The sequence below is a fragment of the Oryza brachyantha genome, chromosome 1, assembly GCF_000231095.2.
Source record: "Oryza brachyantha chromosome 1, ObraRS2, whole genome shotgun sequence".
In the NCBI taxonomy this organism is placed as follows: Eukaryota; Viridiplantae; Streptophyta; class Magnoliopsida; order Poales; family Poaceae; genus Oryza; species Oryza brachyantha.
In genome coordinates, this window is record NC_023163.2 from 10,365,797 (window position 1) to 10,378,604 (window position 12,808).

Sequence of the window (12,808 nt, forward strand, 5' to 3'; positions counted from 1 at the left end):
AAAAATTCCATTTCACCCTTGGATTATAACAAACACATAACCAGGACAATAAAAAGTATAACACTATTCTCAATGGTGTTCTCTTATGTAAAAAACCATATGGATAGTTGATAGTTAGTTGGATTTAATGGTAAAAAGGAAAGAAAAATCACTTAGATGATGATACATATTGTAGAATCGAGCATTTATCGATGGCAAACCATAGAATTTCTCATTTTGATATCACATGAGAAGGGAGTGAGGTTCTCCATGGTTTAAATGATGTACTTGAGTCGCTATTATAACTGTAGAGAAAAAAAAAGTTTAAAAGTGTCGATCAGCCAATGAACCAAGTTTGTCTCCGCATCTATAAATATAAGATGAAGTCTCATCCCACATCGATCCATCTTCCAAAAACATGTATGTATGAAACCACAAGTACATACATTTTACATGACAAAATAAAATCATTATTGTTGGTTTGGGATGTACCAGGAGTTCACATGTTGCTCATAGTCAATATGTAGGACTGCTTGATCTTGGGAATATTACTAGTAGCTATTGATATTGAGCTTCCAGATGTTGTTATCACACTATACATGGGACTTCCACCAAGTTACAACATCATGGATAGTAGCCAAAAGAGCTTGCACAGACCAAAACTCCAAAACAATCTGTAGGTTACACTGGCCATCACATTGACCAACCTTAGCTGCCCATCATATTTGAGAGACTTGGAGGATGTTATGTTTGTTTGTAGGATGCATCTAGGCTGAGAAATATGGCATGTTTTAGTCACAAACTATCACCATTGTCCTGTACAATCAGTTTGATTTGTCAAATTTACTGCCTCACTAGGTGACATCACATCCTTGCTGAAATCGTTGTAGCTGTAACATGCATACATATTTCTATTGATTCACTAACTACGTACATAACAAAAACTAGAGAGATATTACAATGCTTGAAGATAGGCAAACACATGAGAGGATTAGTTATGTTTCTCGGTAAATGAAGGGTCAAGGACAGGTAAACTAAAGAACGTACATGTTGTATTAGTTGAACATGGACTCGCTAAAGTTTGTAATCAATCAAGGCTGGCTCTGCAATTTCGAGGGCCCTAGGCGAACTCGTTGCCATAATCCCTTTAGGCTAAATATTTTTACTTGTAATACATTTATCCTCTAAAGTGACACAAATAAACAACATTAATGTGATAAACCACATATTAACTTTTAAAAGTTAACTTGAAATTTAGTCTCAATTCTAAATTTTAATAAATAATCTTGAAACTAAATTGAAAAATAAATAAATAAATTGAATAAAAAATAAAGCCAATAAAAAATTGTAATTAAAATTATAAATTTTCTTTGACCAAGAAAAACTTTTAAATATTGACTCTATGATTAATGCTAGTATAGTTATATTTAACCTGGTTGAATTTTGATGTATGCTCACTATGGTGAACAGGACCAATATTTTTCATCTGCAATGTTGCTCTACACAAGTTTGATAGTGATGGTATAGCTTAATGGTCATTGGGCAAAAATAATTCAGAAGTTACGTCCATCATACCTATGTAGGGCAACCAAATGCAAAATTTCATGCCATCATTGAGTTAGCTGCATGCAATTGTGTATTGAGTTAGTACAAAAACAGTACTACTTCGATAGAATTTGAAGGAAAATTTTCCCCCTGAATGACAACTAAGCATGATTACCTTTTTTTGCTTTTCAGCTGGCAACAATATAATGTGGTTATGTCATTTTATTTTTTCCTTGAACTTTGCAAGGACGGGTATTATAAATCGTCTGACGGCATATGGAGTTATCCATCACCCTTCAATGGTCTTTATATGCACTCGAGCTGGAGTTGCATCACCATCTATAAAGAACTCATGAAGTTCGAGAAGTAACCAAACGAAATCAATGACAGAACAACTATGAGTACATCTGTTAGGAGTGAAAGGTATCAGGAGTATAGGAGTATATAGTTGCAAAATGATATCTAGCTTCGACAAGCATGTAAGTACTCAACCAACAATCATTATACATTATACAGAATGGCATTCTCAAATCTCAATTGCATGCCTCTTAACTCTAGTTTATTTCCTTCTCATGTGCATTCTCAAACAACTAAATATCCTCTGCTTTTAGTGGGACATCATCGATCAGGGAGTGATGGCTGGAGTCTATCATCACACCATGGATAGGAACATCAATGCCATGACATTGTTGTTGATCTGGAATGCAATGACACAAACACGCAGAGCTTCATGTGTAACAAGTTTCAACTGTTATACTGAAGAAACCTTATGATGAACACAAATGATGAACCACAAATGGTTTGTGTCCTATTTCTTTCATAAGTGTTAAAATTACCATAGCCACAAACTGGAGTGGGAGAGGATAGGTAGCTGTTCTGTAGGAACTAGATTATTGGAGATTGACTTAGAGAACTAAAAATTAAAATTATAGTTACCGAAGCTTCAAAATGCAAGTCAAGTATAGTTACTCTTTGTTCTACGCATTGTTGTAGAAACTTTGTAATCGTGATGCTAAAGTAGTAAAGCTGCTCCTTAAGCATGAATCTAAAGCTTCAACATGGCCCTGTAATCGTCATCACCAACAATGTTGACATAGGTGTCTTCCAATTCTCTCTACTAGTTGTAAAACTTTTATAAATTGTTTCTTTTTCTAATCCAATAAATAAGATCTATTTATACTACCAAATCAATATTTTTACTGGTAGTAGAACTCTAAATCAATAATTGAGATTTTTTTTACCAATAGTAATACTGGCAGTAAAATACTACAAATACTAGTAGGAGAGAGCATTATAACAAAGTTCATGTTGTGCAAATAACCTTTTCTTCAGCTTGCCTGCAAAACTCCTCTTTGTTTCTCTTTTCACCAAGTTCTACAACTGTATTCTTTATCACACCATGTGCAAAAATGTAGGAACAATGATTGCTTATACTATTTGTTTTGTAGTGCACAATCAATGGATGGTTAATGTGTGTTTATGTGTGACTAGTGATATATATGTTTGACAACATATGGAGTTGCCTGTCATCCTTCAGTTGTCCATATATATACACAAGCTAGAGTTGCATCACCATCTATACAAAACTCATGAAGTTTGAGAAGTAACCGAGCAATATCAATGACAGACAGCTAGGAGTACATCATGTATTCATGTTAGGAGTGAAAGGTATCAGGAGTATAGGAGTATATAGTTGGAAAATGCTACCTAGCTTTGGCAAGCAAGTAAGTACTCAACTAACAATCATTATACATAATGACATTTTCAAATCTCGATCGCATGCCTCTTAACTCTAGTTTATTCTCTTCTCATGTGCATTCTCAAACCACTACATACCCTCTGCTTTTAGTGGGCCAGCATCGATCAGAGAGGGATGGCTAGAGTCTATCATCAAACCATGGATAAGAACATCAGTGCCATGACATTATTGTTGATCTGGAATGCAATGGACCAAACACGCAGAGCTCCATGTGCGACAAGTTTCAACTGTTCTACTGAAGAGACTTTGTGATGAACACAAATGATGAACCACAAATGGTTTGTATCCTATTTCTTTTCTGACAGACACAATTACCATAGCCACAAACTGGAGTGTGAGAGGATAGGTAGTTGTTCTGTAGCCCTAGATTATTGGAGATTGGTTTAGAGAACTAAAAAATAAGATTATAATTAATGAAGCTTCAAAATGCAAGTCAAGTACAGTTACTTTTTGTTGTAGGCATTGTTGTAGAAACGTTGTAATCATGATGCTAAAACAGTAAAGATGCTCCTTAAGCATGAATCTATTCAGCATGCCCCTCTAATCATCATCGATCACCCACAATGTTGATGTAGGTGTCTTCCAATTCTCTCTATTAGTTGTAAAACTTATATAAACTGTTTATTTTTCTAATCCAATAGATAAGATCTATTTATACTACCAAATCAACATTTTTACTGGCAGTAGAATTCTAAATCAATAATGAAGATTTTTTTTACCGATAGTAATACTTGCAGTAAAATACTACTAATACTAATAGGGCAGAGCATTATAACAAAGTTCATGTGAAAATATCCTTTTCTTCAGCTTGCCCGCAAAACTCCTCTTTGTCTCTCTTTTCGCCAAGTTCTACAGCTGTACTCTTTATTACACCATGTGGAAAAAATGTACGAACAATGATATTAGCTGATACTATTTTTTTGTGGTGCACATTCAATGCATGGTTAGTGTGTATGTGACTAGTGATATCTATATATGTGAAATTTTCTATGTTGATGAACGTACAGGATGATGTTGTAAAGTTGTTGCCAGCGATGCATATAGCATAAGTAAATATTAATAGAAATGAAAGACACTGGGAACACACCAGCTAGTTTGGAAGGATTACCTTGCCCAAACAACCAGTGATATGAAGCAATAGGTATCACTGCTTGTTGGTGCCATATTAGAGTAGTGGAGAACGTGGAGAGAAGACAGTGTAGCTGCACCAGAACGATCCTTGTTCTAGGCCGGTTGTGAGTTTCAAGCGGCTTTGTTTGAGGTCACCATGGTATGTAAACCTCTTTCAATCAAAATGAATGACCGGGTGGCGAATTTCTCATCGGCTTAGAGATGAATGAAAGGCATTGGTAGAACTAATGCATCAACTAGATTTGAGAACTATACATGGAAATAGCAAAATGCAAAAGAAAAAGTAGAGAAAAATTGCTACATATGATTTTGTAGAAAAAGTAAAGGAAAGAACAAATCCAAGCCAGACCACTTTTTTCTCTTCCCATCACATGAGAATGAGGTAAGTTTCATACCATAGAGCACTTACTGTCATGTCGTGGGCTTGTGACCAATTGCCAATGCTGTGGAAATTTGTTTGACTAATACTCTAAGTCATTGTTATCATTCCAGAATTCCCATTTTCTTTCCATTCCTACATTCCAACAAGCAATTAATCTAACAAAGTTCGATCCTTTCTGTTCTGCACGTGCAATCCTATTATATTCTCATCTTTTCTATTATTATGGTCTTCGAATATAATTATTTGTCACTACTACAGTAAACGATTTAGATATTTACGACTACATGTGTTTATGCCATATTCTAGGACATTCATATCATACATATATAGAATAATTGGCACATTAAGAGTGACAAATCTTTAAATATCCCAAGCTAACTCACTAGCTTGGTCCAAGGCCCAAGCAGACACCTACATGATTATTACACATTGACAATGCCAGATCTCATAGAAGTTGAGAATGAATTCCAGAACCATCTGCTTCCCAGCTGGTATTCAAATAAATTAAGCAAACGTTCTTTTGGGCACTAAAAACAATTCCATATCTAGTATTTTTTTTTGTACCTTAATTTCATGGATTTCAGTTTTCTTATATATCCATCTCTGCTCCTGCTGTCCGATGTGTTTCATTCTTACAATCATACATTAATGTCAAGTATATAGATTACAGCTCATGTTTTACTAGTCCTAGTTCTAAGTTATGGTAGCACATACTACGTCCGTCCCATGATAACTTTATTTTTTGATTTCTATGTCCAACGCTTTGACCATTTGTCTTATTTGAAAATTTTGTACAAAAACTTAAACAAATTAGTCAGGTATAAAGTACTATTTATATTTTACCATCTAGTAACAATAAAATTATTAATCGCAAAATATTTTAAATAAGACAAAGAGTCATTGTATCTAAAAACTAAAAAGCGACCTTAATATGAGATATGAGACAGAGGTAGTACACTACTACAGAATAACCTTTTGTACCGTGTCTTAATGTTCATTTGTACGGGGTATAGACCCGCACAAAATCCTCGTCACACTAACGAGAGAGGTCAGCTGTGTCGGGTTCAATAACCGGCACAAATTAGGTTAATATTTATTACCCGCCAAAGTTGATAGGAACATTTGTGTCGGATATATGTTGCACCCGCATAAATGAGATTAACATTAATATCAGGTTATACATATAGTACCTAGCACATTAGGTCACCAGCCCTTTTTTTTTTCAGATATTTTGTATAGTCAGCAATAATAAGGTTAAAATTTGTGTCGATTTGTATCGGTTTTTACTTTGAGCACGCGGGGTGCCTGTTTTTGGAGATATCAGTGACAGCTATTCACGAGCGGTGCTAATGCCCTGGCACTTTGTGTAGTTATGTGGTTGATACTTCATCATGGAACATTAATTCTCCCTATTGATGCATATAGGTGCCTTCATCATGGAACGTTTTTTTGATAGTAGTACCTCCAACTAAGACGTGCAAATAGGTGCAATAGCTAGCTATTAATTAGAACATGTACAATTGTTTTTATAATTTCGGTGACATTAATTTGTTGCCTGAATTAAAACGTTTATTCATACGATACATAAATCTAAGGAGGCAATTCTCGTGCTGAAAGCAGCGATGTTCTCTGCCAGCCTGCTACATGATAAAGAAAATAGTGATTGATTTCTCTAAGATATATCATGTATTTTCATAACCGTATAATCCAAAATGAGGACACCTAATATGGACAAGATCCTTATTTGCCCCTCATTGTTTCAGTGACATGTGTGGCTCCTGTTAGTGACTAATCGTACACAGCTAATTAAGGATCGATCCTGTGGATCTTATACGAGCAAACAAGCTAGGATACAGACAAGTACTCAACTTCACTATACAGATTACAGAATAAACAGTTCAAATGGAATTGACTCAAATTGTCATCAGTTATTTAATTTGGCCTCTAGTTTCTAGGAGTTTTTTTAACATAATCTCAAATAATTATGAGTCATTCGTTGCTTTAGATCTAAAGGTTCTGATTGTATTATACTACCAGCAGTAGGTGTAGTAGAAATTTTTATAGAAGTAAAATGGGAACTCAAAAATATAACATTACGATAAATTTATATGTTATATATCATGTTAAAATAGATGAATTGGTAAATATATTATTACCGAAGTTTTAAATACATTGTTTAATATATTTACTAAAAATATATAGTTAGATTTAAATTTATTATACTACTACCGCTACTATTATAAGGTACCGTAACATTACCCATTTTCTAAGAAAGTATAATCTATTCTTGCTATATAGTTCTTGCCCACTATCCATAAAGCTCAACATACTAACATACCATGTCATTATCCACTAGCAACTATTATATTATATTTAAAGCTCATGCAAACATGCTACACAAGCTCCACATGCAAATATAACATGTCATAACCCATTAACAGTTCAAGTAATCATACTATATCATATATAATTTTTTAGGTTGTAAAGGTTAATATGCAACAATATCAAATCATCATCGTATTTACTATTTTCATAATATTTTAACGTACATTCATTAATTATTTCAACTTACTTGACCTGCATTCATTCATGTATCCCGAATTCATGTATCCTAAATTAAGTATATTCATGTATTATATCAACATATTTAACATATATTTACCTATATATCCCACAGCAAAGCGTGGGGTATTATCTAGTAGTATGTTATAAGTCAATGTACCTATAGGCATATGTGTAGTGGAGACAGTGAAAAATTAATGAGGACATGCTCCAAAACATATGCATTAAATGCATATATAAGAGAAATAGATAGGAGAAAATTAGTAAAACACCAAACTTATAGCTAATCTACTATAAATATTGGATCTAAAATAAGCTTATAGTTAGTAATTGGTTCGTACTATTAATTTTCTTTAATTAACCAATGAATCGTCCCATAACATAATTATATGTCGTTTCAGACATAATTTGCTTTAATTAACCAATGAATGGTCCCTCCGTAGAGAAACAAATGGTTACCCCTCCAGACATAAATATATGTCGTTTCAGACACTCAAATTATGGAGGGAACAGGCCAAATCATATGTCTGAAACAGCAAATAAAATTGCCTGGAGCCTGGAGGTAGTATTAGCATAGGTTTGGGAGGTGTGTGGAATTTGGTCACTGCCAATCTGAAGTGACGGGTAACCAAGCATTTTAAAGTATCAACAACTTACCCAAATCAAATAAAACCTAGTGAATTTTGTTTTGTTAGCAACAAGTATAGCAGCTATAATTGCCTAATATGATAATATGTTACTAAAATTTACAACTGCCAAGCTCCATCCATGTAAAAGCACATAATTAAACTCAAATTCTTGTCGTTGCAGATATGATTCTAACTATAAGTTTAACAACTATAGTTACCAAAATGGAATTTTGTTAAGGTGCACCTAGATTGTTTTGGGCTGTTCATTGTTTGTAGATCTGATGACTAATATTAGTGTTACCCCTCATGGGTAAGAGTCATTTGTGATATCATTTAAAGTTAGTTAATGTTATTTATTATGTAATAAAGAATGTAGTAGTGTTCTATTATTGAAAATACAAAGATTTTGTATTGATAAAAATACGTACGTGTAATTTCCAAACTTCCAATGTTTAAAATTTATAGTTTCATGGCAGCAAGCTAATTTTTATATTTGTTAAAAATAATTATATAATAATACACACACTATTTTATCTGAATAGGATAGACATTTTCAATGTTGGTTAAGAAAATATCAAATAATGGCTTCAAACCTAATCAATTTTTCCAAATTAAAAATAAATATGGTTAATATATTTCAAATTATTTTTAATATTTAGGATGTTCCATTGTTTAGAATTTTTGAAAAGTCAAATGACATACATGCACACCTATGATTTGAATGTATGCACGCATACTAGACCTGCTTTAATTAGTAAATGGTATGCATGATTCAACTAGGTTAACCATGTGTTTCAATAGTTTACTTATTTAGTAATGGCATATCAATAGAAATAGTTGAATATTTTTAATGAATAAAATAAAACCTAATAATCAATGGTTAGAATTACATACATATATGGCTTACCTGTCAAGAGGTAAGATTACAAGTAAATATTTTTAAGATTAAAGTACATGGTCGGTGCTTAAACTTATGGCGCGGTATCACTTAGGTTTATAAACTTAGAAAATTCACGTTTAGGTCCATGAATTTGTTTTAATGTACCATCCAGGCCCATAAACTTGTTTTAATGTATCATCCAGATCCATGATTTTAGACGTTAAAACGAGTTCATAGACCTAAACGTGTATTTTCTAAGTTTATGGACTTAAGTGGTACCGCGTCACAAGGACCGGCCATATACTTTACTCTATTTTTAACAATAGTAAATCTTTGTATTTTTAAATAAGGAAACACTACTATCCTTATTATATAATAAATAACTTTAATTGATTTTAAATTGTATAATAAATGGACCTCACCTCTCATGAGAGTTAGAATTAATATTAACCATCATATCCTCACCCAATGGACAGCCGAAAACAATCTACCTACAACTTAAAAAAATTCTCAAACTAACACATGTGTGAGCGTTCCTATTGTTAATATTAACCCTAAACCCTAAGCCGAAAACAATCTACCTACAATTATGAATATACATAAACTTAGTTCCAGTTTTGTTTATTTTTTTGCTACAACTTATAGAAGTTGAATTTAAACTTACATGTTTATGGAGTGATATAACTCATATTTATCTATCTTGTCAAATTGTTTTATATTTTTTGATAACTATTTAGATGATATGCAAGTACCCATGGGCCTTGGCCCATTACCACTCTAATAATATAGTAGTGGCCTCCTTGGCCTGGCTTTGGAATAAAAAAAACTGTTTATGTTGGATGCCACATTCTGTTCGCTATAGTGGGAAGATTAACTGAAGCAAAAATATGAAGATCCCACCGATTTGTTGATCAAAAGAGAGGAAATTCGTATGTATTTATTGATTTATTGTCTTGAATGATTGCATTCTCACAGCAGGTAGAAACTAGAAATTACCGAGTGGTCAACGGATGGACGGGTTACACTTACACACACTGGCACATATAAAAGCCTCACGAATGCATGCATGGTCGGCCATCGCCGGCGGCCGGTCGCGGCGTGGCGGCGTACGTTACACCGTCGGGTAGAATGGCGAGGTGGCGAGGCCGCACGTGCCCTGCGGCGACAACACGTCCTTGGCGAGGTAGACGTAGCCCTGGTCGCCCCAGTCGCTGCCCCACGAGTTCTTGGCGATCCAGTACTTGTCGCCGCCGATGTTCTCGCAGTAGCCGACCACGGTGACGGCGTGGTTCACCCTCCCGGCGTTGCAGGGGCCCCGGAACACGCCGCCCTTGTAGAACTGGAACTCCGGCGCGCTCACGTCGATGTACACAGTCACCGGCTGCCGCGCCACCGCCAGCGCCAGCTGCCGCTCGTCGTTGGGCGGCACGGCGCGGAACCCGGACACGGACGCCGAGTGGCCGGACAGCAGCTTGCCCACGTCGCAGCTGCCGCTCACGCCGGTGTAGGGGTACGCCTCCTCCGACGCGACGCCGCCGCGGGAGGCCACCAGGCTGAGCGCCGTGTCGGAGTGGCCGCCGCTGCAGCCGAAGCTCCCGGTGTCGCAGTCCACCATCACCTGCTCCGACACCGACACCAGCTCGCCGGTCTTGATCTTGTTGAGGCCCTCGATGGCCGCCGCCGCCGCGAACGCCCAGCACGACGCTGCCATTGATTGATTCCCACCAAACCAAATTAACCAACAACTACTTAAGCACAGAATGAATGGAATTGACCGGAGATAGCTCGTCGGTCGATCGATCTTACCGCAAGTATTGCCTTGGAACTTGACGCCGGTGACGGCGCCGCTGGAGCGCCAGTCGACGCAGCACGGCTGCCACGAGTGCGGCGAGATCGGGGTCGGCCGCGGCGGGACGAACCCGGTGGCGTTGAACCCGGTGAACTGCTGCACGAACTCGCCGGTCGTCAGGTCGCCGAACCTGTTCATGCCGACGGCAGACTCCGTGACGGTCTGCGGCGCGAAGGCGCCGACGGCGGAGGAGAGCTCCGTCTGGCTGCGGAAGGCGCCGATGAAGTTGGTGTTGCCCTTCCACACCTGGTACCGCTTCTCCTGCTCCTGGGGACACGAGTAGTGCTTCGCGTACGTGGACATCCACTGCGAGAACATGAACCTCAGCTCCTTGTCGGACTTCTCGCATGGCGGCGGCGGCGGCGGGGGGTTCGCCGCGGCGAGCAGGACCTGCAGGAGGCAAGTGATGGAGAGGACAAGCCCAAGGTGGTAAGGCTTGGAAGAAGCCATTTTGAGTAGATTATATGCTTGTCTTTTGTGTGCCTTAGTGCGTGTATACTAGCTTATGTTTATTTCTTGTGTGTGGATGGTTTATATAGACCTCTCGAGTCTTGACAATACATTGATGCTTATGATTATTATATGGCCTTCTAACCTAACCAGGGAGTTGTTGTTGTGTATGCAATAGGATGAAGAAATTAAGCTAGTTGGGTCAGTACGCTCGATATAACTGAGTATTTGTTCATCTTGCTACATATGCTAAGTTGCTATAACAACTAATATATATATGTTTCTTGGAACAAAATAATGAGCCTTTAAGGCCTCCTTTGATTCAAAGAAATTTCATAGGAATTTTATAGGATTTCATTCTTATAGAAATTTTTCCTAGAAAACACTTTGAATCAAAGGAATGAACCCTATGAAATTCCTATGAATTTCATCTTCCTATACAAATTTTGGAGGAAATTTAACAAGAGGTTGAACCTCATGGAAAAAATCCTTTGAGGCCTCCTTTGATTGAAAGGAAATTTATAGGAATTTTAGAGGATTTCACTCCTATATGAATTTTTCCTATAAAGCCTTTTGAATCAAAGGAATGAACTCTATGAAATACTATGAAATTCCTATGGAATATCTCTTCCTATACACGTTTTGTAGAAAATTTAACAAGAGGTAGAACCTCATGGAAAAAATCCTTTGAGTCTTTATCTCTCCTTAAATTCTTGTGTTTTTTCTGTGGTCCAATCAAACGGTCATTCCTACGTTTTTCCTGTGTTTTGCAATCTTCTATTTTACACATACATTTCTGTCAGAATCCTATGTTTCTTCCCATTCCTCTATTTTTTTCATTCATGTGATTCAAAGGGGCCCTGAGTCTATATCTCTTCTTAAATTTCTGTATTTTTCATATGGTCCAATCAAACAGTCATTCCTATGTTTTTCCTGTGTTTTGCAATCCTCTATTTTACCACCTACATTCCTGTCAGAATCCTATATTTTTCCTATTACTCTGTTTTTTTATTCCTGTGATTCATATGGAATGTCATTTGGTGAATAAGTTTTTAGGGAATATCCCATAGGGACCAACCTTACTGAAAATTTCATTTGAAGTTTTCTCCTTTCCTGTGTGAAGCGTCCATGTAGTAATGATTGGCGGATTGAACCATTCCTTCGTTCCAAGACGATTATTAAGGATTCAACAACCACAAGATCCTAATGTCCCAACATGAGTATAATTTAGCAAACTTACGATCTTAGTCATGTAACATCAAATAAATCATTGGTTGAAGGATGGATATGATCAGTTCAGACTATTCATGGTAGGTATAGACCAGTTTGCTGAATATTTTTGTTGAAGCCAGATGTTGGTGGCTGAATACAATAATTAATACCTCTATGGTTTGTTTTGCAGAAACTATGTGCTTAAGGGCTATATTAGAAAACTATGTGAAATGCTTACCAAATCGGTCTGTCTCGATTATAAATAGCAGCTCCTTAATTTGGCCTTTCGACACTGTCTAATTCTTTGAGTTGCTCTTACCACGACTCTTCCCTCAAAAAATATATACATTAATTATTCATATCTATACCTTTTTATAAAAAGAAATTTTACATAACTATATAGCTCACTGCACTCACTTTCCTGTGTGCT

The 12,808-nt window shown here is 36.5% G+C and overlaps 1 protein-coding gene across 1 annotated transcript; it reads right to left on the bottom strand.

Moving 5' to 3' along the window:
- Window positions 1–9,978: 9,978 nt before the first annotated feature.
- LOC102718701 (ervatamin-B-like) lies at window positions 9,979–11,166 on the bottom strand. The gene is made up of 2 exons (XM_040520055.1): window positions 10,674–11,166; window positions 9,979–10,571 (listed from the first exon to the last, which is right to left on the bottom strand). The coding sequence occupies exons 1-2, from the start codon at window positions 11,164–11,166 to the stop codon at window positions 9,979–9,981; spliced, it is 1,086 nt and encodes a 361-aa protein (XP_040375989.1).
- Window positions 11,167–12,808: the final 1,642 nt, after the last annotated feature.